Genomic DNA, 26,386 nt, shown 5'->3' on the forward strand with positions numbered 1-26,386 from the left:
TGCCAATGCCAATGGGATCAGCTGCACCAGCAACATTCTTGCTTTTTAAGTCCTCTAATGCTTATTACTTTTTACTGGACAAGAAGTTTGTAATTGACATCCTACTTGAAAGTTTTTATAGAAGTAGCTTGCAACTCCCTTCACCTATTGAAGACATTGTTTTATTGTGATATTGCTATCCGGATTTAACTGTGTGATTTTGAGTCAAACTCATTGACTCATGTTTCATGAGTAGATTCAACATGAATCCATCTTCATAATAATAAATATGAATCCATGAATCCATCTCCTACTTATCGACATTGTTTTATGTTTAAAATATGATTTATCACTATATAGAGAGTAATTAATCGATCAGGGGTCGTTATCAGCAATTGGATATAAAAGTATCTTGAGTGGAAGAAATCTTGAGGGCTAATTTAATTTGATGTGATTAATATCAGAACTTCAGCAAATTTTGTTTACTAATGTTAAAGATCTTATTCAAATTTTGTAATAATTGTTTTCCGCATTAAATATAGAATGTTTTCTGTGGAACTGTATGAGCCAAATTGTGTGTCAAAGAAAAGAAGAACCCTATATAGGATGGATCAAGAGATAGGGATTGCTTCTTTTGTCAATTTTATTGTTGTTGCTTCTCATCTTTGAACCTCAATTGGTTTCTTTACTCTCTAGCTAATTGTTTTCAGATGCTTGATAGTTTTGTGATTGTTGATTATATCTTTACAATTGGTCCTTCTAAATTATTTGTTTCAAAATGCTTTTAATGATGGTGATTCGTGTTTATGTCTTTGAAACTGTTTCTTTTTAATTTAAAAAAAAAAAAACTTTAGATGGATGAAATGTAGAAAAATAGGGTCAAGCCAAAAAATGTAAACTAGGAATCCTTTCCAAACTCTTTCATTGGGTAACAATCAATTAGGCCCAACCTCAACCCGTTAGTAGAGCTGGGTTCTATGGTTGATTATTTCCTTTTGAATGTTGACTAGCTAATGATTTAATGTGAAAGAACAAGGTAAAAGGGATGTAAAATAAACAATAAGTGGCATAAACAATGAGATACAAAACAAAAGTTGACTTAGAAGTACATATCTAGAAATGAGGTGCAAAGAGGAATTTGTGTTTGAAATTTGGGCCCAAAATAAGACTGTGAAGTTAGGTGCCATAGTCTAGACTAGTGTTAGAAGCCTCAGACTTGACAAATAAAAAAACCTAAGAAATTCAAAGATTTTTAAGGATTTAAAGCTTTTTTCATGCATAATTTAGTCAATTAACATCAACGGTACAATAATTGAGATAAACAAAAGCTACTTTGTACACTTGCACAAGTTTACATCGATCACAAAAGTATCAATGGGAATTTCTGGAGGAAATAAGTTAAACTAAAATTGTAGATGGTATAGTTTATTTATTATCATCATGTTGAGCATTGTGTTCATGTTCAAGATTGTTCGTGTTACCTCCCTTGAAGTGGACTATAGGGTTGCTCCCTCGAAGGCATAATGTTATCAAGTGTTTACAAAAAAATTCATATTATATTCTTCTACTATGCAAGTTATTTCAGAAATATTGTCCTTAATGCATTGCTTTCAAATTTCATAGTGCTGTTTAAAAATTTAAATACCCGGTTCTAGGACATTGTGATTACAGTCTATGATATGACATTGTTTTTTTTGCATTTTTTTTGGTGAAATCCTTTTTTTAATCTGCTTTATAGGAAAATTGTTGTGTTTTATACCTGCTACATGGAAGACACCTTTTACTACTCCATATTGATTGCCTTATTGGGAATCACTGTTACAAATTTCTGGAACTCGATATTGCACTGCAATTATAAATGCCAAAAAAAACATTAAAAAATTAAGTAATGTTAATTTTTAACTTTATGGCTTGGCCATGGAAGAGTCCTGGCTACAAGATTCTCTAAGCAGGAGAGTTGATGGACTCTGAGAGTTTTGTTCTACATGACTTTGATAGGACTTTTAGAGTCCTGTAATACTGGTCTAGACAAGTGTATTGGTGCAAATAGGTGTTTGATCTAGTTTTAGAAGCCTTCAAGTTGTCTTCCATCCAAATTTTAGGTCAAAATAAGCCTATGTAGCTAGATGCCACAATCTAGGATTTTCCTGCTAAATGTTTTTTGGTAATCTATTTCTCATTCTACTCTATTCTTCTATGCCTTCAAACTTGGTCTTGAAGTTGTATTTGAATCTGGAAATGCACAAAAGAGGAAAATGGTTTTGATGTATTGGGGCTTGCCTATACCAAACCTCAGATAAGTGTTAACCTCCACTATATCTATGATTGATTAGAAAAGAGAGCTTACTCCTGGTCGGGTAGAGGCCAAATCTGAAATAAAAATCTGAATTGAAAGATTATACCAAACTAACAAGAATCAGAATGGGATCGGAATTGGCAAGGCTGAATGGAATCGTGAATCAACCATGAATCGGAATCGAATTGGCCATGAATCGGCAAATTAAAAAAACCCTTGAAATTTAGTGTGTTACTTATTTCATAAACCCTTTATTGCTGTTTCGATTCACCGATTCACAAAAAATCATTTGGCTTGAATCGAATCGCTGAATCGTGTGAATTGCGTGAATCACCGCGATTCTCAGAATAATGGATTATACAGTTGGATTGGCAAAGATGTTTACGCAATGCTCTTCAATTAAGCAATACAAGTGTTGGTGCAATAACATGATAAATCATGAAAATATACTTGAAGACAACTTGTAGCTTAATGCTCCTTTTACTCAAATGTGCTCTTGAATGAAGGAATTGAGTGCTTGAATGAAACTTGTGGATTTCAGAAGATAAAAGATGATCAAATGAATTGGAGATGATACCTTTGTATAGGGTTCTTAGGTTTTTTGACCTTTAGGTCGACTTGCAATGGTCAAGTGCAAAAGTTGAGACCGAATTCCACAATGTCAAGGCTGCCAAGTTGATCCCCTCAAAATTGTGATGGAACAATGTTGATCATTGGAGTCGTGCTCTACAAACATAATAAAATAGGCCCTTCTTTTGTAGGAATCGAGATATTAGAGTCTTGGTGTCAAATCTGGTCCTAATTTTAGATTGACAATGATTAAATGTAGAATATGATGTCTTGAAATGTAAAATAGAATAGGATCCAAATAAGCTTGAACTCATAGGAGAGGGTACACTAAAGCAAGAGTCCAAAAGGAGTTTGAGATTATTCGGGGCTATAATTACAATACAACAATGGCTATATTTTTAACAGTGTTACACGAGGACTCACACCCCCTCACAAACCTCAGAATACTCGTCCCCAAGACATCCCCACACCGGGTACTCACGTACCCAAGTACCCTCACCTTCGGGCATTTTGCAATCATGTTGTCGCTAGAATGGGAACTTGGATTTCTATTTGACTTTTGATTTTTGAATGTTACTATGTTGAATGTTCATTGGTTCTAGTTCATGCTATAATTTTGCTATGTTCAAGTATTTTAATTTGGTATGTTCTACTGAAACATCATTTTATAACAAGTATTTCAAGTTCTATATGTATGCTATACAACACTCTCCCTGCCTCGTCCCTTGGCCATCCACTGGCCATCCTGAAAGTGAGGGCCCCTTTTGCCCCATCTTTCACCCCATCCCACAAACTCACCCCAATGTCCCCCTGTCCCAATGTACCCTAGTATTGGTGTTAGATTGATTTTTAATAATTTTTGATTGCCATGCATTATAAATAGGCATTTCTTATCATCATTTGGAGCATATATTTTTGGTCAAAGCTGCCTCAAGTCTTCCTAACTAGTTATATGATAATGCCTCCTCACTCCTACACTAGATGGAAGAATAATTTGTCATTCCTTACTTGCCCTTTTGAGAAAGTAGAGGTTTTTTATTCCTTTGACATGCTTCACATGCCTCAAAGAACAAAATTATACACTTTGTACATAGGAAGATGGCTAGTGTTCGTTTTCTTGCCAGTAACTTATTGGGATATGGCAAGAAAATTATTTGGTAAAATAAAAATCATTTTTTAGTAAAATTAGTAAAATGTAAGTCCTAATATATTTTTCAATTTTCTTAATTTTAGTCAACCAATTATTAGAATACGAGGAAAATAAACTATATTAATTAATTTTTATATTATTTTTCTAGGAAAATTCCATAAGAAATTTTCAGTTTCAATGGAAATTTCTAGGAGATGTAAAGACACTTTATTTTGAGTCACTTGACATTGGTCGACACTCCAATCTGTGGTGTCTCCAAGGAGGCAAGTATCTTGGAGATGACAACCAAGGATCAAGGTATGAGTCTCTTGTATAATGTCCTCTTCTACTCAGTGATCATTCAGGTGTTGATTAGTCTATTCTCTTGTGATCTTGGTAGGCTACTTCGTAGATATAAGGAATGAGAGAGGCTAACACTATCAATAATTAATTGATGGGGAAATAAATAATATTTTTTTAAGCCCATAAAGTAATATTATAAGGGAAAAGTCACTTTGGGTTATAAAATTAGCCTATAAAAAATGAAGTTTCTTAAGTCATGAAATAAAGTAATAAAGTGACTTAATTAAAAAGGTATTAAAATATTAAGCGACTTCACTAGGAAGGCAAAATTAAAAATGACTGTATTTCTAAGTTACCATGGTACCTTCCCTCCACACTAGGAAAAGTTCGAACCGGTTTGTGGTTCTAGTCTGGTTCGGACTTGGTTTGGGTAGGGTACGATTTTTTCCCTGTGGGTTCAATCGGATTTGAACCCGGGCGAACCAACACCAAAAAGTTCGGACAGTTCAAACCTGCAGCAAACTGGGCTGGCCTCGTGGACAGTAAAAAAGTGCTTTTTTGGGCAGCAACGAAATTTTTTTTGGCGTCGACAACCCTAAAAGTTGTTATGAATTGCTTTTGGTGGCCTCTCATTGTCATTTAATGTTTCCAAACAAGTTATTTCGTCTCAAGGAAGAGCACATAAGTTTTTGAGTAAGCATCCGGTTGTGCTAGGAAAGTTTGAATATTAATAGTTTTTCTGATTTTCATTCCATTAGTTGAACAATGAATGTGAAACAATGGTACTTGCACTTGATATTTATAATGTTTTGAATCTTTGATGTTGAAGTTGATTGAAGTATATGATGGTATGATCACTATGATTACAAGTTTAACTGTTTATGCCTATGGTGTTTTTTGTTGTTAAAATGTGTTTATGCTACTATGCTACATTCTAATTTTAACTTATGCTTCATAAATATGTGTATATATATAATTTTTATATATTTTTGCACGAACGAACCCAAACGAACCCAAACCCCTTCCGAAATTTTGACGAACTTGCAAATCAGTCCTCGAATTTTGAACTTGGAACTGAACCCGAACTGGCAACTTAGCTGTATTTTATCTATTAAGCCTTCTAGTACTAGGATGAACTTTTTGGAGGAAGAAATTGTTTATTAAGAATCACATATTGTGATTTGAGGTCGAAAGGTGGTTTAGAAATATTTTTAAGGGGTTTCCTTCTTGAAGTATTATGATAGGTTGATTTGCTACTTGATAATTTTTTCACTGTTTGACAGTAGCAGCCATATTTGAGGGCGAAAACCCTTGGATATTCGTAGGTTGGACAGAAACCCAACAAATCATTACAACAGTATATTTGATGTAACAACCATGCATGTATTGTATCAAATCATTATCAATAGATTTGTGTTTGTAATCACTTATTTCCTTTGCATGTTTAGTCTGCATGTTATTTTGCAATGAAATGAAGCAATACGCAGCAAAAATTGAAAATCCAAATCAGATTTGAAACAATATCATAGTTCAAGATATTTCAGTGGTATCAGAGCACAATGACCCTGCTAGCTTGTAAGGATTTTTAGTTGCATGTCAAGATATTCAGTTGCTTGCCAGGTTTTTCAGTTGCATGTCAGATTTTGTACTTGCATGTGTGTCAGATGTAATTGCATGGCAGTTTGGTGAATACCCAGATGATTGCATGTTAGTTTAGGAGAAGTTTGTAAAGAGGGTTACCATTGCATGTTTTTTTCAAGAAGGTCTGGTTAGTGGATTTGTGTTGCATGATAGTTTGGTGGATACCCAGATGGTTGAATGTTACTTAAATCACAGTTTAATGAAGCGGCTTTGTTTTATATGCCATTTTCAATTATGCAAATTTTTGAATTTGATTACATGATAGTTCTAATCAGATCTGAAAGGCAAGTGTTCTTTGCATGTTAGTATTTTATTCATGTGTGTTAGTGAATGAACTCAGAGGTATATTGCTAGGAATAGAGGAAACAGATTCAGTATTTATTTTGAACATCTACAACAAGGGTATAAATGGTTACATAAATGACTAAAATTACAAATGGGAAATTGTTACCTAAATTGCTTCTTGCCTCACCAGCTAAAGAAAGGGATAGAAAAATGGTGAAAGTCCACAAAGAAGTGATCAACATATGGAGAAAACCCATTTGTTACCTAAATTGCTTCTTGCCTCACTAGCTAAAGAAAGAGAGAAAAATAGTGAAAGTCCACAAAGAAGTGATCAACATATGAAAAAAAGTTGTGAATGGTATTAATGACTTCTTTTAAGCAGCTCAAAAATATCAATTGCATATGTCATTTTATTGTTAGAGAAATTGCTTTTGGAAGTGTTAAATTTCGCAAATTTGCTGCAAATGTATTAAGCATTGCCTTATTAGGTACGTGTGTTCCAAATGCAACATCCTTTTAGATTTATATATAGAGAGAATAGGCCATGAATAGACATGTCCCTTCATGGGACATGTCTATTCATTAATCAGATAATTAATAATAATAACAAATTTAATCGCGCACACACACACACACATGTATGTATGTATGTATATTATATTAAATTTTTCTCATTTAAGTTTTTAACAATGACCTTATATCTCAATATAAAGAACACACACATGCGCGCACACACACACATAAATTATATCTCATATATAATTATATATAGGTTTATTCGACTGAAGCTATCAAACATCAACACTTCATCTTAGCTTAGAAGGATAAACAAATAAGGATAAATATTACTTCAACGTAATATTACAAATAACAATTTTAAAGATATCTCATTTGATATCTTAGACTGTTTTCACCATTTGATACTGCATTCGATATCATGAGTATTGGTCTCCCAGATTATCAACATATGATTTTCACCAAGTACCCAAATAAGTTTTGATATCATATCTGATATCAAGAGTATTGGCCTCTTAGAATATCAATGATATTCACCAAGTACTCAAAAGGTTTTGAATCTTGATATCACATCTGATATCAAGAGTATTGGCCTCCCAGAAGTTGAGATGCAAGACATTCACCATATACTCAATTTGTTTGATTTCATAAAACTGTTTTTCAAATCATGAAGGATCGGTCAGAAATCAGAATCTGCGGCCAACTCTTCCAGCTGTTAGGAGCTTCCTGTAGCCATCGATTACTTAGCTGGCTTTATTATTTCAAACACACAAACACTTAGAAAAGAAAACTGACTCAACTGAAAATGAAATTAACTCTATCCTAAGTGGCTATAATTGGAGAGCTTATACAAACACTGCTCCATTTATGCCACCACACCGTAGGACTTCATTAGAAACACAGAAATTTTAATCCTACTAACAAACAATGCTAAAACATTACATCAACCTCCCTCATAGTTTTTGCAATTTCCTGTAGTGTCATCTTTGTTATATCTTCCTATCGCACAATTCTGAAGTATTGTTTCATCTTTGTTTGTTCCTGTAGTATATTTCACCATGTTAGTTCCTGTAGCATAATCTGTTTGGTCTGCAGGACATATTTCACCATGTTAGTTCCTGTAGCATAATCTGTTTGGTCCGCTCCTGCAGCAATAATGACAAACACGTTGAAGTCACTGGTGATGAGTTTATAGATCATCCCAATGCTGAGAATTCATTTGAAGTAGAAGCCAAATGTTCACTTCAGCCATATGAGGGTTTAAGCAAAGAGGATTGTAGAAGAGAGATAAACATGACTTATCTTGATGTTAAGCATCAGATTGATATGGATTCTTTAGATGAACACAATGCATTTTCTAGTTTGTTAGTTGCTTCCAATGATGACACAATTCTTACACATGAAAGAAATCAGAACATGGCATCCAAAGTGCAAGTGTTAAGAATGAAGTTTCCAATAAAGAGGTGCTTCTAAAACTTAACGACATGACACAGATGCACAACAACTGTGCTGATTGTTATAAAAAAATGATATATCTCTTCATTCTCAAGTTGTACTAGCCCATGATCATGGAGAAAACAATGTGATTGAGTCAAGTAATGCTGGCATTTAAGTTTTGAAAGATGATCATGAGTTGTTGGTTGATGATGCATCCTCCAAGAGGATAGAATTTGTTCACCTTGGAACAATAAAACTAAATCAGTCCCAAATTATGTTCGACAGTTGGATTGAGAAGGCAAAGGAAGCTGATTTGATAGGCCAACAGGTCAATTTTCCCCTGCAACAAACTACTCTTATTGGTGGACATAATGATTCTATGGGAGTTATTTTTAGGGGATCAGCCACTCATGAATTGACTTTGGGTGTTGGTGATGGAATCTACATTCCAAATTTGATATTGGCACCTAGTTCTTGTGATGGTACAACTGCATATTGGTTGAAGTTTGAGTCAAATGACATGGGTTGTTTAGTGACAAGTGACTGTCCTACACAGCTGTTCACTACATTTTCAGAATTGTTCGAGTCTACATCAGATTTATGCATTGGAATGAGCAGGGACACGATTACGTGACGGGAAATCCTCATGAGATGAGTCTTCTACTTTTGCCTTGGTATGATGACATCATTACCATCCTATTTGTTGCTGTTTTCAGATATATCAACAATATGTGGTGGTCTCATTTGTTCATTTTTGAATATGTTGAGAGTTGCTTATCACATCCTTTGGTTGGTCTACATGTATGGTTGGATGATTGGTCATGATTCCTTTGTATTAGACTACTACATCTCATATAGTAGGTTCTATGTTTGGGATTTAGGTATTGACCAGCTGGGTCAGTAAGAACAGAGTGCTCGTTTCCTAGATAAAGCATTGGCAACTACATTTTTTCTTGCCCTTTACATACTCAACATCAAAGTTGTAAACTTGGAGCTTGCTTACCCACTTCTGATGCCGGTCGTTTAGGTCCTTTCATTCCAGAAAGTACTTGAGACTGTTGTGATTGGTTTGGACCACAAATTTGGATCCCACTAGATATTGACTAAACCTGACTAGTGGATGCATAATCACTAGCATCTCCTTATTATATGTGGAAGACAATATCTGTGGATCTCTGAGTTTCTTGCTTTCAAATGCAATAGGGTGCTTGTTTCGCATCATAACTGCACCAATACCCTGTCCCAATGCATCACACTTGACAACAAATGGCTATGTGAAGTTGGGTAGTGCCAATATTGGATATGTGCATCATTAGTCCACCAGAGTACAGCTCCTTCTTAGTAAGATTAGTGAAGGGCGATGCCAACTGTGAGAACCCTTGCACACACCTCTTGTAGTAACAACACAAATCCAAGGACCCTCTCAATTCAGATATTTTCTTTGGAGGGGGCTAATCTAGAATTGCTTGAATTTTCTTTTGGTGTATTTTATCATCATCAACTCCAGTCACATGCCCAAGGTAGAGAATCTCTGTCATCCCGAATTCAGATTTGGAGGCAAGACTGTCTCCATGATACCCAAGACTACATCAAAACGCTGTATACAAGATATCATTAAAAAACCAGAACAAACTTATGCAATTGCTCATGAAAAATGTGATTCATGCAAGACTGAAATGTTGCTGGTGCAATTGTGAGTCCAAATGGCATGACAAGGAACTCAAAGTGCCTTGTAGTGACAATTGAAAGCACTCTTCTGCATATCTTTTTCCGAGACATTTATCTGATGATAGCATGAGCGAAGATCGACTTTAGAAAAATATACAGCCCCGTGTAGCTCATCCAAAGCTCATTGATCCTAGGAATGGGTACCCATTTTTAATGGGCTTTTCATTCAAGGCCCTGTAGTCTATGCACATGCACAATGTCCCATCCTTCTTCACCAATACAACTGAAAAAGAAAAATGGCTGGAGCTATGATGTATGTGTCCCATTTTCAGTAACTCCTTAGATTGTCTTTTCAATTTCCTCCATGGTAATAACTGGCTTCGCACCCTCCTCAAGCTTACTAACATGCTAAAATCCATGATCAGGTGGACGACCAGGAGGAATATCTCCAAACTGCACTATGCTTATCCAATACTATCTGGATATCTATGTGATACTCTTGGCTCATTTCTAACCGAAGAATTTGTAAATTTCAAACGTTCAAATAGCTCACACATTGATGACAATTAGTCAGTGGAATCTTTATCATAATCTGAATATGCAAGCTTTTGTCTCCAGTTTAAAACATACCAGAATATCGAACCCTTTTCTATCAACAATAGTATTGTATGTTTTTGATGGATTTCCAGAACTCACTACCTGTTGAATGGATTGACCTTGGCTCAAGCTGTATGATATTTCTCCTAGCTGTAGTGTATTGAATAGCTTTCCCAGAATACTGGAAAGACGAAAATGCTGGTATTGAACCACACAGGTACAATACAAGAAGTCAATTTGGACAGCAAGTGGAAGGAATTGGAAACAACCTAGTTGAAGCAGAGATGGGAGAAAGAATGTGAAGCCTGCCTAGGGACATGAACGACCAACATAATGATTTCCCACCAATTTTTGCCCAACAACAGCAGCAAATGTTGCAACAATTCTAGGACAAAATAATCACAGCTACGGGACAACTGAGACTTCATGGTACACAATCAAGAAGGTGTAGTAGTCAACACAATAGAAGTGAAGCTGGACATAGGAACCAAGACAGAGCAATTCCCATTGTAGTGAGGACAGTCTATATGAGGTCTAAGCAACCATTAAGTCCCACCTCTTTACCCCTTTAGATTGAAAGCGAACCATTTCTAGAGGTTTAGGAAGAAGAGACAAATTATAGATGATATTATGATGGCTCAAGATGAATGCATTCAATTTCTAATTGATGAAAGACAACTAATGAACTAAAATCAGTTCATGAACCAGCATAAGGACAACGCTAGAAACTGTCTGGAAAGGTTGGACATGAGACCTCAAGGTCAAGTTAGACAAGGCATTTAGCCTGTGGAGTACAAGAAAAACACATTTGAGAAGAATGGGGGAGTGTGGATTATGATATGCAATAAATGTAAACATGCATGCGAGCATGAATATATTATGGCTCAAATGAGGTCACATTATTCATCCCAACATCACGGCAATAGTCTTACGGCACACAAACCCTGTAAGCAGCAGTCTGGACGTAGCTCCATGTCTACAGTAATCTGTTGACTCATTTCAGAAGGTAGCGTAGTTATCATCTGGGATTCACGATTTGAGACTGGCAAGGAAATATCTTGCAGCAAGTGTTTACTACATATTCAGATCAAGCATCAGCTCCAGGAGCAGATTATACCGCAGAAGTATTTTTGGGTCTGATCTATAACAGAAGTTATCAAATCTGTAGGCCCGGGCTCATGCAGTAAAATGGTTATGCTTTGCATCCATCATTTGAAATAAAAACATTAATTGGAATCTCTGGTTGAGAATCATATACTAGTTTGATTATTTTGGTGCTCTTATTGTATGAAATAAATTTGCATTCAGTCTCATGGAAAACTCATGAAAAAATTGCCTTTTTGGTTTTAACTGTGATTTTTGCCTGCTATTGACAAAAATCTCAAGAATATTTCACTTTGCAACACACGTTTGTACATTTTGCATTATAAAATGCCATTTTTGCCAACTATTGACTTAACTTGGATTTAACAGTTGGAGGGCTGTAGCATGCCAACTTCACCTATGGTGGTCCCTTTATGATAAACAAGCCGTTCAATTTGTGAAACAAGATGATCCTTGATTGTGGCTTTGACTGGTAAGATGCAGAGATTTGCAACTCGGGTTATTTTGAATTTTCTAATGATCAGATTTATCCTTGACCTATTACTTGCTTAGACTTATAGTTTGACGTGGGTTTGGGGGAACATCAAAATGGTGCTGAGGGGTAGCACCCCGTGTGGGGGTTGTAGGGTCAAGGGATAGCACTCCTTGCAGGGATCTAGATGAAGCACACAGACCTTTCATGATGGATAACAGTTTTATGTATTTTTTTAAAATCCTAGATGGGCGTGTCATAAACCAAACAAGCATTGAAATTGTTACATTATAAACAATTAACGAAAAAGGCAATGTCTCTGGGTTGAGACTCGCCTAGACTCTGTGGCTGGGGGAATCCACCAGATGTGGCAGCTGAGTCTCAGACATCCTTGCTCCAGAGGTACTTTCATTAACTGGAAGTATCCTAGCCAACACAACATATTTATGCAATTTTGCTAGACACCATGCTCATCATGCATGGCCACTAGAGAACACTCGTCACTAAATGCAAATAATTCTATGCTGCGATGTCTAGAGAGCCATTGTCTCTCAATCTTACATGTTTTATTTGGATCAATGTCCAAGTTGTTAGGACTACATGGGTATGTTATGTCAGTAAGGTGAATTTTTTTTTGAGGGCTGGGTATGTTTTGGTATATCCATATTAAAAGCATTTAAATATCATAAAATATGTTGTAGTCTAAAAAAGAATATTTGAGTTCAAAATGCCACATATTATGTGTATGCTAAAGAAAATAACCACAAATATTTTGTTTTGATGGGGGTGGTCCATGAAACTGTTTTAGCTACCCGAACGGGAGCTGGAACCTTCGGCTGAACCTCTTCAGGTAAGGGCCAAGGATTGAGGGGTATCCACTCCACTAAATTTTCCCAGGGCACGATCTCTGCCTCATCCCTTATTTTGATGTTTGAGTCTTATACTCAGCAAGACTTGATCCATGGTTGGCTCATTAAGAACGTTTTAACCTCACCAGTGGACCAAGGGTCCATTGACACATCATTACAACAAATATTAGCAATACAGTTTCCTAATTCAATATCAAACTTGAATTTCAGGAATTGTTTATATCCTTTGTTTAATATTAAAAAAATACAATTACTATTCAGTACCATATTGGCCTTTACCTTTGCCACCTTTTAATAAGTTTCTACGGTAAATGACTTGCCTTGTGCATGACCAAGTAAAACCAAAACTATTTTTTCTTTTAAAAAAACAATGGTAAGCCATGTGTTCTGTTGTCACAGAACAGGAAACATTGTAAATTCAAACAATGAAAATTGAAAAAAAAAAAAGAAAAAAAAAGATAGGTAAGTACAATTAATGAGAAAATTAAACGTGGATTATCTTCCTTGACATGCTTATGCTACCAGCAAAGAAGACATGTGGACTTCTTTACAATACAAGAAGGAAAACTAAAAACATAATCTCATCTTCAATTTGCCCATTCTTTCTGGTTTATGTTGAATTTCTAAAAATCAGGGTTTCTCTTGTTTGGAATTTCCTTGGAGTCACCTTGACACAGGAATGCTTCCAATTGAATCGTTTTGATATGCACAGGAATGATTCCATTTGAATTGGAATGAAAAATAGTCCACGCAATCTGAAATTATAGATGAATGGGTTCCCATTTCAATTCTGAAACAAATTGTGCCTGATATCATTTAGATTTTCAGTTAATTCTGTAGCTTAGACATGTTAATCAAGAATTTTCTCTATAACAATTGGTGATACAAAACAAAGTACGTGCTAAAAGTGATCTTGTAGCTAAAACTATGTTAAACAATTTTTGTTGGATAAAACAAATTGCATTATAATATAAATTAATTTATTGCAGGCTCTGAAGTTTCTAATAGGGACCTTCCATTATTTGCTTGCATGTTATATTGATTTGTAGCAAACTGCTGAAACTAGAAATTTTGAATTAACTTCATGCTTTAGCCTAATATTTTTTTTCCCTTTGGCTTTCTTGCTGAAGATTCATTAATGCACATAAACACCTAAAATATTGCTAGAATATATTGTCAGTTGGACACTTAGGTAATTAATAGCTGAGTTTGAACTAAATGCGATATATTCCTTGAGATTAAATTCTTCTATAGCAAATATGTTACAGTGTAGGTTCCTACAAAATAATACAAATTTCTTTCAGGTAAGAAACTTTAAGAAGTCGTAGATTTTCAGACATTTGTCAATGCATGTGCTAGTGATGATCATGGTATTGAAAATGTGACACGCTTTACAATAGTCAGCCACAGGTCTTAAAGTGTTTTGATATAATAGTTCAATTCTAGCTGGATATTGATCTGACTAATTATGAATATGGTCTAGCTCATTTCTAAAATCTAAAACACTGTTTGCAGGCATTGACCCCTATGATTACATTCAGTTCCAAATTGTCACTGATACACCTGCACAGGACGTGGAATGTAGTGGTAGGCATCTTAATGCACAACAGGGCATCCAGAATCCATATTTTACAATGAATGGAGAACAGAGAGAAGGAAGTATAAACATGTCAACCAGGGAAAATGAACAATTTTTTGATATTGAAAATGGGAGGAGTCTGAGTTCTAATGTTGAATACAAAGGAGATGTACTGAATGTTGAGAGAGAGGCGGCCGTGGGTAGATCTTCTACAGGGAGAGGATTGTACACAGAGAGGCGGCCTAGTATGTAGCAAATGAAGATTGATCTCACTACATAAATCCTCTTCAGGTAACTGCAAATCATGCATGACTTTTGACAGATTGAGGTTGACTTGCAATATCCCAGGGCTCGGAGGATCCCAGTGTAAATTATCTTTTACAGTGCTTAATCTATGTATGAGTTTTCCAAGAAGTTACTGGATCACACTGCCTAATGTTTATTGAAATATAGGTAATGTAGAATGTATTCACCAGTTAAAGTTGGTAAATCATTTTATCAACCCAAATGCAATTTAGTTGGAAACACAGGGCAGCTTATCTATATTACTACTTGCGGTTGAAGAGTTAACCCTGTAATACTGTTGCTAAACATGGTTTGCAATATGCATGCATGTAAAAGAGTTCTAGTTGTGTTCATGATCGAAATGACTGATTGCAGATTTCTAATGATGTTTGATTTGACTTTTTCAGTTTCTGGGAATCCACCTCAAAAACAGATTGTTCTTTCGTTTATTCTATAAAAAACAAAGTGATGCCTGTGTGCTAGTTAATTTCTTTAACTGGGGTTCTTCATCACCATCTCAAATACAACACTCGCAGTCTTGAACAACTTGAAGACGATTTCCAATTGCATAAATCTTAGCATTAGGGGTTCTTTACGTTTATACTCTGAGATGGTTCAATATACTCTTCACCACCACATGTAGACTTGATTTATCTGTATCAAATTTAGAATTACACTTCGCTACAAACAAGAAGGCGTAAACATCTGTGCAGACAACCTCATCTGCATGAATGCATACATCTATTTGTGAATTTTGTATTACCACATCTGAGGATAGTACTATATGCAAATAGTTTACTTATCAAATAAGAGTAGTGATAATGTCAATTTATTTTAGGGTACAATTTCGTAAGAGACCACTAGTCCTATTTCAAACGCGACGACTGGTACAAAGCAAACAAGGGTGGTTACCGGTAAACTACTCCATGATAAGATATTAAGTGAGGTCTATTAGTCTTTTTAGATAAAGCGATTTATTGGCTATTGTCTGTGATTGACGTAGTGTATATAAGATAAAGCAACTGTTTTAAGTTGTTTTCTTACAAATGTTGGCTTTTTTCCATTAATGTTTATTTGTGATCCCATCTCAGGTTGCTTACAAGCTTATGTATCATAAGTGAGAATTTACATTAGAAGGAATTTCAAGAGTTGAATGTTTGAATTTGTATTTATAGTTCTTGTTCAATTACTTTCTTCCCATCAATATATTACTCTATATACATCCTTATGTTAGCCATGCAGAAAAGACAGCATATATATATGAACTTTGCTTCATAGCTATTAATTATTTAACTAATTTATTTTTGACAAAACAAAGCAGTTATTTGAAAAAGACATTGCATGGAAATAGAGTAAGCTAAGGTGGTGTTTGATATAAGTATAATATTATTATGTGTGTCATTGTTTTTAGTTATAATTATGATGCATGCCATATTTTTTATTAGTTTATTTCTAAAATGGATGATAAATATGAAGAAGAAATTTTGGAGAAGTTAAGGAAGAAATTGGATGATAAATATGAAATTAAATATCTAATGAATAAGACTTCTTTTTAGGAAATATTCTTTGAGAATGGTTGGAGAAATCTTTGAACATATAGAAATGTTCAATATGTTGGTGATTTACTTCACAATAGTTCGGGGTGAAGACGAATGAAGAAGGAAGGTGTGTAATACCCCTCCTTTGCTATCATTGTAGACTTACCCTAGTTGTTAGAAGGAAGGTGTGTAATACTCATCCTTTGCTATCATTGTAGACTTACCCTAGTTAAAGTTCTATATGACTCTTCTATAAATGTGTTAACTCTTATTTGATATGTGAAATGTAATACTTTGGTATGTTTAGTAATTGATTATGTCAAGTTGTAACAATTTAATACTTACGGTGATGATGGTTTAATTGCTCATAGTTAGTTAATGAAATTACTTTTAGGATGATGTCATATGATGTGTCTCAGAAAGATGTTTATTATATCCTCATTTTGATGAGATGTTCACATTAGAATATGATGTTATTTATATTTAAGATTTAGTATTATACTTATCCGATACTTGCATTAGTATGGTGTGTGTGTGTGTGTGTGTGTGTGTGTCCGTTTTATATTTATGTTTAACATGTCTGATAGGGAGGGAGTTGTAGTCACTTGCTAGCTAGGATCTACACGATATACCACTCCTCGTCATTGTCTATTTAGCTTAGATATATATGCACATGTACATGCTCGTCTTTTATACTAGTTTATAGGTACCGAACATCAACTTCTTGAATTGCCAAGATGAGTGCACCCTAATGCAATAACTCAGTGGTAAGCATTGAGAGATAATGTTCAGGTTCAATCTCAACCATAGCCTAATTACTTGTTCTAAGGTGGACTTGTATCTGATTGTCTACCCTTTTCAAATCCATGAGTTTATCTTTGCTTGTGTTGTTTGATTTTTGAGTTTTGGTCAATGTTTTGTAATGTTGCTTTTATGTGGATCTGACTATGTGATTTATTTGGTAAATGATTTAATTATAATATATGGGTTAATCATATAATATTGAGAATTATTAAATATTATTCGATTAAAAAAATTAAATATGAGAATATTAATTGAAAACTAATTAAATGTGTTTTAATTTTAAAGACTTAATTTGGGAGTGTAATTTGGAAAATTGGTTAAAGAGAAATTAGAAATACGATGATCTACTTGGCTAAGAGTAATAAGAATTACTAGATCCACCTTGTGAAAGGATTTATACAATACAATTAAGTGTGTACTTTGTTAGGAGTTTCTACAAAGGACTGTTAGGTCCACTTTATTGAAGGATTTATGATTGATGCATCTGTTATGGTGAATCAGTGAATTGATCTTTGATATTCAACTCTAATTGTTGATGAAGATCCTTTGAAGTAAGCTAATCACTTGATTGTGATAGATACGTCTTTGCTTTTCCTTATGCTGCTTCTAGCCTTCTAAATATTCTACTCTTCCGTATTCGCTTGTAGACAATGTTCTTCAAGTCATAGTATTTCTTCTATATATCATTTGGATAAACAAATGCCTTATATCCATCCTAATAATTCCATTATAGGTTGGCTACAACATAAATAGATTCAAAACAATAATCAAGTCGGCTCAATGCTGTAACTTGGGTCCAATGGCTTACTTGGGCGATATTGCAGAATCTCGGGCAACACTATCACCTTGGCTAACTCTGGCACCCAGTTGATACTGGATGCTCGGTTCATATTGATCACTTGGAAAGCACTGTTGGCTCAGTTCACACAACTCTGTCTGCTTGGTTATCATCTTGAAACAAGAATACTCTGCTGACTTGGTTTACACTAGAGCTCGGTAGATATTGTCAACTCGGTTGACACTACAACTCGGTGGGAATTGTCAACTTGTTTGACTCAACTTCATTCATACTACGTTAACAATGTTAGCTTGATTCATTCACGAGCTTGGTTAACACCGTTGTCTGATAGCTCGATCACTATTGACTTCACATAATGACTAAGTGTTTTGACACTAATTGACAATATGTTTTGCCATTAGATTAACAATCTCTGCCTTTGGCATTAGTGAAAAAACACTTATCATTCTCAAAATCTAAAATCTAAATTCTTTAGTCAAATTCCCCCTTTGAGTATGCCCTGTTTTGTAGCAGTGAAGACTTTGCAACTCGGTTTGAACTGAAAATTTTATTTTTGATTTTTCAAAATTGTTTTTGTATGTCTACTTTTACATATCATGTTGCTGTACATATTTCATTTATTCTATACATACTTTACCCCTTTATATGCATATTATTTTTCCCTTACACACTTTACCCCTTGTTTTTGTTACAAATGCCAAAAAAAATTCAAGGTTATGCCAAAATGAGAAAGAAAATCATGATGTACTTTCTAAATCAAAGACAGTGTCTTATCCTAGTTATCTTGAAGCACCTTTAGTATGTGTAGATCAATTTGAAGCTCTGTTGATAACTCCAACGTGTGATCTGCCACTGAAAGGTTTGTGTCCTGAACTAATGTCTTTGTATGATCTATTCTTTTCTACATAATATCCATGTGGGAAAGCATCATACTTTGTATATCTACTAATGTTTCCCTTATTCTGGCTTCTTCTCTTAGTAGATTTGCTTGAATATCTGTCAAAAATCTGGTTTTTGCAAAATGATTTGAACTAGAGCTTGGGTTTACTGCCAACTGATTTGTACTATCCTACAAGTCCATATCAATCTTGACCAGTTTATCTTTTATTTGCTTGGTGAAATTGGTGGTCTCACTCAACTTTACAAATAGAGACAACATTATTCACAATATTTTCTAAAGCATAAATCAAAGTAAACAATTCTACTTGATCTATGGCTATTTTCTGTGCTATATTCTTCAACACTTCATTCTCAAACTTCCTTATATCAGATTCTTAATTTTAGGGCCCCATTAATGCTCCATACTTGGGTAGGTGAAAGAGGCTCAATTTGGTCTTCAAACCTTGAATGCATCTTGAAGCTTGACTAATACTAATTGACCATACTTGATTGAGTCAATGACTCGGTTGAGTCTGTCCTTGCTCGGTTAGATCTAAGGAGTAACGTGGTTAGGATTAACAGTTGGTTAGGCCTAAGGAGTGACTTGATTAGAACTAACAATTCGATCAAGTTTGAGACTTTCCTCTGTCCAAGTGCATCTGATATGTTGATTTGGACTATCTTGCTTGGATGACTGGAACTGATGTAGAATATGAATTTGTTTACAGCTCCAGTCGTCTCCTTGCATGCTTATGCAGAGATGATTGAGTCACCCAATTCAATGCCTTGGGTATTAATAACCTCATTGTTTTCACTTGAATTCTCTGGAGATTTCCTCACCCATTGCTGCTTCATTTGAGCCCTGATGTTATTAGCCTTTGATTTATTTTCATCTTCAACTATAGCTCTATTCACATAGTTCTTTTCCAGATGACCAAGTTCCTTGCATATATAACATCTTTTGGTAGGATTCTTTTTTCTAAACTGAGTCCTCATGCAGTTAGCTCCAATGTGTCCATATTCTTCACATAGATAACATTTGCACCAAGTGTTGTAATCCTAACCAAAGATTGCTTTAGCAAGTTGTTTAGTAAGATTCTAATTCTTGGTTATACACTTTGAGGATTTGTGACCTTGTTTGATGCATGTGAAACATTTCCCTTCAAACTTAGTTTTCTACATGCATTTACTAGCCTATGTCCATGTTTGTTACAACTGTACCATTTACCATTAAACTTTGAAATTCCATTGCTCCAACATTTTTTTGATGTATGCCCTGTCTTTCCACAATGATTACATGTAGGTCTTTTACTGTTTTGAGCTCTTTGCTATGATGATTCTCCTTGTTCAGTGTAGCCTAATACTGTCTTTCCCTTTTGTCTATTTTGAGATAGCTCAACTAACTGATCCATGCTATCGTGTGATCTCATCATTCTTTCATTGATTTCTTTTTTTGTTCTAAGATCATTTATGAGTCTTTCTTTTTTTGTCCTTAGATTGATGACTTCTTGATTTGTACTATTCAACTGATTTACCATATCTGCCTGTTGTAGTGAGAGATGGTGGATTTCATTGTCCTTTTCTTCTAACCTAGTGTGAGTAATTTTCTGCCTTCTTCTACCATATTTTTATCATTTTCAGCTTGATTCTTCTATTCCATGACTTCACATATCCTGATTGAATGAATCTCATGTTCTTTTTTCAATTTTCTAACTTCTTGTAGAATAAGGTTCCTTCCAAGTGGATTTTTTATAGCTGCATTTGCTTCATCTGAGCTTCTCTCTCCACAAATATCTTCAATTCTTTCTTCCATGTATAGATTGTCATTCATTTGTGTTGCTAATTCTTTTCTTCTTTTCAGGGATTGAGAGAGTTGATTCTTCATTTTCTTGATTTGTTCTATGGCCACATGTAGATCCAACTTTTCATTTTCAATGGCTTTCTCTAGCTTCTATGCTAAAACTTCTAATAAGAGAACCTTGTTTCGATACTAATTGTTAGAAATGTAATGCAAGCTAGGTGACTGAGAAGGGGGAGGGGGTGAATTAGGAACCACTTAAAAATTCATTCACTTAATCCACTTTTTAAAGTTAATTAATCTACTTGCACGCATGAAACATAAAACAAGAAAGTAGCAACACCATAACACAATATTTGGTAACCTAGAACCCTCCAATTAGAAGCTAAAACTAGGGTGAGGATGACACTCACAATGCTTTACTACTGTAGTAATAAAGTTGGCCTGTTAAGGCTTACAATTGATCACTTCTGGTGATCTACTCAGTTAAGAGTAATAAGGACTGCTAGGTCCACCTTGTGAAAGGATTTATACAATATAATTAAGTATGTACTCTATTAGGAGTTTCTGCAAAGGACACCCTATTAAAGGATTTAGGATTGATGCACCTGTTAGGATGAATTAGTGAATTGATCTCTGATATGCAACTATGATTGTTGTTGAAGGTCCTTCAAAGTAAACTGATCACCTGATTGTGATAGACGAGTCTCTACCTTATGTTGCTTGTAGCCTTTTAAATATTTTGCTTTTCCATATTCGCTTGTAAACAATGTTCTTCAACTCATAGTATTTCTTCTATATATCATTTAGATAAACAAAATATCTTATATCCATCCAAATAATTTCATTATAGGTTGGCTATAACATAAATAGTTCCAAAATAAGAATCAAGTCGGCTTAGTGCTATAACTCGGGCCTAATGGCTCACTCAAGTGATACTGTAGATACTCAGGAAACATTGTCACCTTGGCTAACTCTGACACTCGGTTGATACCGAATGCTTGGTTCATATTGATCACTTGACAAACACTGTTGGCTTGGTTCACATTGCTTTGTCTGCTTGGTTATCATCTTGAAATAAGAATACTCTATTGACTTGGTTTACACTGGAGCTCAATGGATACTATCAACTTGGTTGACACTACAACTCAGTGGGAACTGTCAACTCAGTTGACATTGCAACTCGATTGACTCAGTTTCATTCATACTTGGTTAACATTGTTAGCTTGATTCATTCATGAACTCAGTTAACATTGTTATCTAGTAGCTCAGTCACTACTAACTTCCCATAATGACTAAGTATTTTGACACTAGTTGACAATATGTCTTGCCGTTAGATTAACAATTTAATTAATTAGAAATTAATTAAATGTGTTTTAGTTTAAAAGATTTAATATAAAAGTCTAAATTAAGATATTGGATAAAAAGGGATTTAATTATTAGAGTTCATATAGTGTTATTGTAATTCTTTAGTTAATAATTAAATTAGAGTTACATTTAAATAATCAACTTTAATTATTATTATTAATTCAAATAATAAAATTATGCTTTTTATTACACTTGAACAATTTAATAAATTAGAAAAAAAGAATTAAAATAATATTTTAATTAAATAATTCTTTGAGTGTGCATGAAAAGGATTAAACAATTAATGTTTTTAATAAAGTTAGTGGCTTTTAAAATATTGGAGAACATAAACCCTAGTTAGGGTTATGGTTCTTTATTAGAGGGTTTGTAATTCATTTGGGGGAGACAGGTTTTGGGGAGCAAATTTTGGAATGGAAGCAAAAGAATTATTGGAAGGTTTGAGGGTTTTGGATTTTCACCAAATCTTTCGGATTAGTAGCAACATATTAAGGCAGGGTTTGAAAACCATGGTAGTAAATTTGTTTAAAAAAATCTATATTCTTCATGTCCTTTTATGATGGTTATTTGATTGGATGTCATGACGTATTTTATAATTCAAATTGAGATTTATTTTATGATATTTCTTATGATGAGCATTGATGAGAACTTGGATTTTGATAACTAATGTTATTTTCGAGTTTTCTTTTAAGAAACAAAATTCAATCAATATTACTTTTGTAGTATGGGACATAATTGTGGTTTGTGGTTTGTGGTTTGTGGTATTTTAGGTGCATGTCTATGAGAGTGGCTTGTGATGGGGGCCGAGACCCAAAGTGGCTGTTAGGGTAACTCATTGTAATTTGTGTAATAAGTGATAACATAATAATTACAAATCTTACCTCACCATGCCTTGAGATAAATTAAAAAGATAAGTTAGAGATTTTACCTCATCCATGCCTTGAATTCTTGTATAGGCTAAGGATGAGATTGTGATGATACTCTGAGAGATATGACTAGTTTCCTCGTCTTCATGAGAGGGTATTTTGGTTTTGCATAGAGTCACTAATGGGCTAGGGTCTTGAGAGATTGCCAAAATAACCTCAAATTTGGCTCATGTGATGACACTCCATAGTATGTAGCTTGAGTCTCCTTCATGTTTTCTTTATATTTACCTCTTGTGGTGTACTTGTTGGATGTTTTTTTTGATGGTCTATTTATTGTGAGTTGTTACTTATTGATTATATGTCATTTACTATTGACAATTGAATTTTATTGATGAGTATCACTTATTCATTGGTGGTGTTCTATTTTTGGATGTTATATATTTATGGTGATTTACTTTCAATAGTGACAAGTGATTATCTATTGTTGAATAGAAAGAAAAAGGGAATGGATTGAAAGGATGATATGAGGGGGAATATAGGACCCATCCTTAACCCAAATTTCCAAAAGGAAAGATCCAAATTGATCAATCACAAGGATGTGATCAATATACAAATGAATCAATCAATGGAGAATATGAAGAAAGGAGGAAATCCCATAATCCACAATAGAAAGTGTGTGCTTGAAATCTAGAATGAATAGAAGACAAATACTAACCTTAAAATAGGGCGAATATGGAAAATGTTGATTTCTGATGTCTGTGCACAGTTTCAGAGAATTTCGCAACCTATTTTGGACTGAAAATGTTGAGACGATGAAAACCCATAAATATTGTCCTTTTGAAGATAGGTCAACCTAGATCCAGAGAGTGGGCACAATATTACCTTGGGGCAAAATTGTACCCCAAAAAGTCGACCTTGACTTGCACTGCTCTGATGAAATTTCTATTTGTAGAGCCCACAATTTCGGCAAAAGCGGTATCCAAATCTGCACTTCAATTCGCTATTCCACACCTGTACCTACAAGAAAAATATTTTTTTGTTTGGATGAGGGGTTTGGCTTGGTCAAACCCTGGTTTGGAATCAACCTTAATAATGGAATTGAAATAGAGAATGGTAGCAAGGAGTAGAAGTAAATCTAACAATGAAGCTATGGTATTCAATAGATATGCAATTGTATTTGAAATGTAAACAAGTATGTTGATATGAAAGCTTGGACTCAAAAATGTAAATCAAAACCTCCATGATTGTATGCTTGGAATCCACCTCGAGAAAAGAATGAATAGATCTTGAAGATGGACAAAGGATCTTGAAGGAAGATTACACCATCATGATGGCTAGATCTAGGGTTTGATTGATAAATCTTGAATGCAACTTGAACCAATTCTCTACAAAGGATTGAATGCTTCAATCTTTGATCTTCAATGGAAAACTTGAATATAGACAATAGCTTGGATGCTTCCTTGAAAATTCTTGCTTGATCTTGCTTGAAATAATGGATAGTCTGATATATTGTCTTCTTATGCATTATAGAAAATGAGAGGAGGCTTCCTTATAGAGAGATCTAGGGAACAAACTTCTAGAGAAGGCCGACATGGGAGCATTAAATCTCAATTAGCTGTAACCCCTAGAAATGGACCTAGATTAAATGTAATTTAAGAGTACCATTCCAAAACCCGAAATAACTGACTTGGAAGCGTGAAAATGAAACTTTTCGAAGCCCGATATCTTGAAACTCCAAAAACTTGAAAATTAGACCTGGGTCAGGGTCACGGTCAAGGTCATCCTTGACTTAGGTCAAGGTTGAGGTTGACCTTGACCCTTTAGGTTGTCCTTGACCTAGAAAGTCAAAGTCCTCAGTTTCATAGTGGTTGGAAATAAAGGGAGAAGCAGAACAAGGGAAAAATAGCTAGATCCATGCAAAGACCTATTCAAGGTGCTTGACATGACCCCTTACCACTTACTCGGAGGGCTAAATGCTCTTAACATGGAAGTGCTTCCATTTTAAGATAATACAATTGGTTAATGTGCTTTTTCCTTTTGACACTTGGTTTGGTAACAAATATTCTTTCAGTGCAATATCTCTTTATTTTGAGACTTGATTTATATTTGGTGTTTGGTGTTGATCTCAATATGTGGTGTACAATTGGTTGAACATCTTGTTTGACTTTGGTTATCTCTCTTTATCAGTAGTTTGTGTACCTTTGAGGTAGATTTTTCTACCAAGATTCCTCGCCTGGGATTATTTTATGATTTGATTATCTATGTGTGGATCATACATCATCTCTCATGCATGGTGAGAGTGGAAGCCTGATTAGGTGACCACATGATCGGGAGGTAGTGACTTCTTACCATTGGGTTCCCCCACAGATTGACAATTATCGGATGTTTGTGGATACAATTATACTTTTATCATTTTTGTTCTTGTCTTGGGGGACTTCTATTCATTTGATGTATCTACATATTATGTATCTTGTATTTTGAGATACTACAAGATATCGTATTGTATATTGATGTACTTATAATTATTATTGCATAACCTGCGACATGTACAATGGATGATGTTATCTGAATGTACTTTATCATATTAATTTTTTTTAATGTATGTGTATACGAGATTATGTATGTGTTTATTCATTTTATGATTATGGACATTGTAATTGAGACTTAAACTTATTAATAAAACTATCTTAAGCATGACACAACATGAAAGAACCCTTCAGGAATGAAATCTATATTGTAATTGCATTTGTGTATATTGCTTCCACATTGTTACTTTGATGGTGTTTAAATTTTAAAGAATAATAGTTCAATAAACTTTGTAACATATTAGATTTATTTATTTTGGGTTCCTAAGCAGGACATTACAAGATGTCAAAATTTGTTGGGCTAAAGATGAATGAAAAAGGAAGGTGTCAAAATTTATTATACTCCTTACTAGAATCATAAGATAGTTTGGGCATAATCATGGGAAATATTTTAAACACCTTAAATATGGAGGATGTTATTGATTCTCTACTTTTTGAAGAAATGAAAGGAATGCCTTTTTTAAATGCCAAAAAAGAAACTTTGAATGTTTGAAGAACAAGAGAATGAGAAGCGACATGGCCATTCTAGACCAAGAGCAAGGAAAAATAATATATATGTCATCTTAGTTATCAATCAACATATTGCATTAATCTATATTATTTGACAATAGATGGTGATAAGAATGAACAAAATAGCAACTTTAGTATGCAACTATCTTCATGATTAAGATTTATATATTTTGTGGAAGCAATACTCATTTCCTAATGATTGGCTTATGTATTATTATGCAGTGATATTAGTTTATAGAAAAAAAATTCATCTATTGGAACAATAAAGAACAAGCCTGATATGATAAGGAATACAACGGTTAAAGAACTGTGATTTGTTTTAAAATCACGTAAAGGAAAGTTAACAAATGAAAGAGTTATAAATTAATAGGCTTCAAAAATCTACTATTCTATGGACTTTTCCAACAATCATTATGTTTTGGAGGAATGCAATTCATCATTTAAATTGTAAATATGTTTAAAAGAACATCTATTAAACAATCATACTCTTTGAAATAAATATGAAGATATAT

At 34.3% G+C, this 26,386-nt stretch overlaps 1 protein-coding gene and 1 long non-coding RNA gene across 4 annotated transcripts in view; both read left to right on the forward strand.

Annotated features, from left to right (window-relative positions):
* Positions 1-15,113, forward strand: part of LOC149579535 (lipid phosphate phosphatase 2-like) — an 80,358-nt gene extending 65,245 nt beyond the window's left edge. For all 3 annotated transcript variants that reach the window (XM_089833697.1, XM_089833703.1, XM_089833707.1), the window contains one exon: positions 14,382-15,113. In XM_089833697.1, the coding sequence (XP_089689823.1) occupies positions 14,382-14,698 (317 nt within the window). In that variant the 3' untranslated portion in view covers positions 14,699-15,113. The remainder of the gene's footprint in view (positions 1-14,381) is intronic.
* A 1,165-nt stretch (positions 15,114-16,278) lies between these two features.
* LOC149579536 (uncharacterized) lies at positions 16,279-23,136 on the forward strand. Its single transcript, XR_016358747.1, has 2 exons — positions 16,279-16,395; positions 22,684-23,136. It is a non-coding gene; the product is annotated as an uncharacterized LOC149579536 (long non-coding RNA).
* Positions 23,137-26,386: the final 3,250 nt, after the last annotated feature.

This window comes from Cupressus sempervirens, chromosome 1, assembly GCF_028749045.1.
Source record: "Cupressus sempervirens isolate cs-2001-9-10 chromosome 1, ASM2874904v1, whole genome shotgun sequence".
Classification (NCBI taxonomy): domain Eukaryota; kingdom Viridiplantae; phylum Streptophyta; class Pinopsida; order Cupressales; family Cupressaceae; genus Cupressus; species Cupressus sempervirens.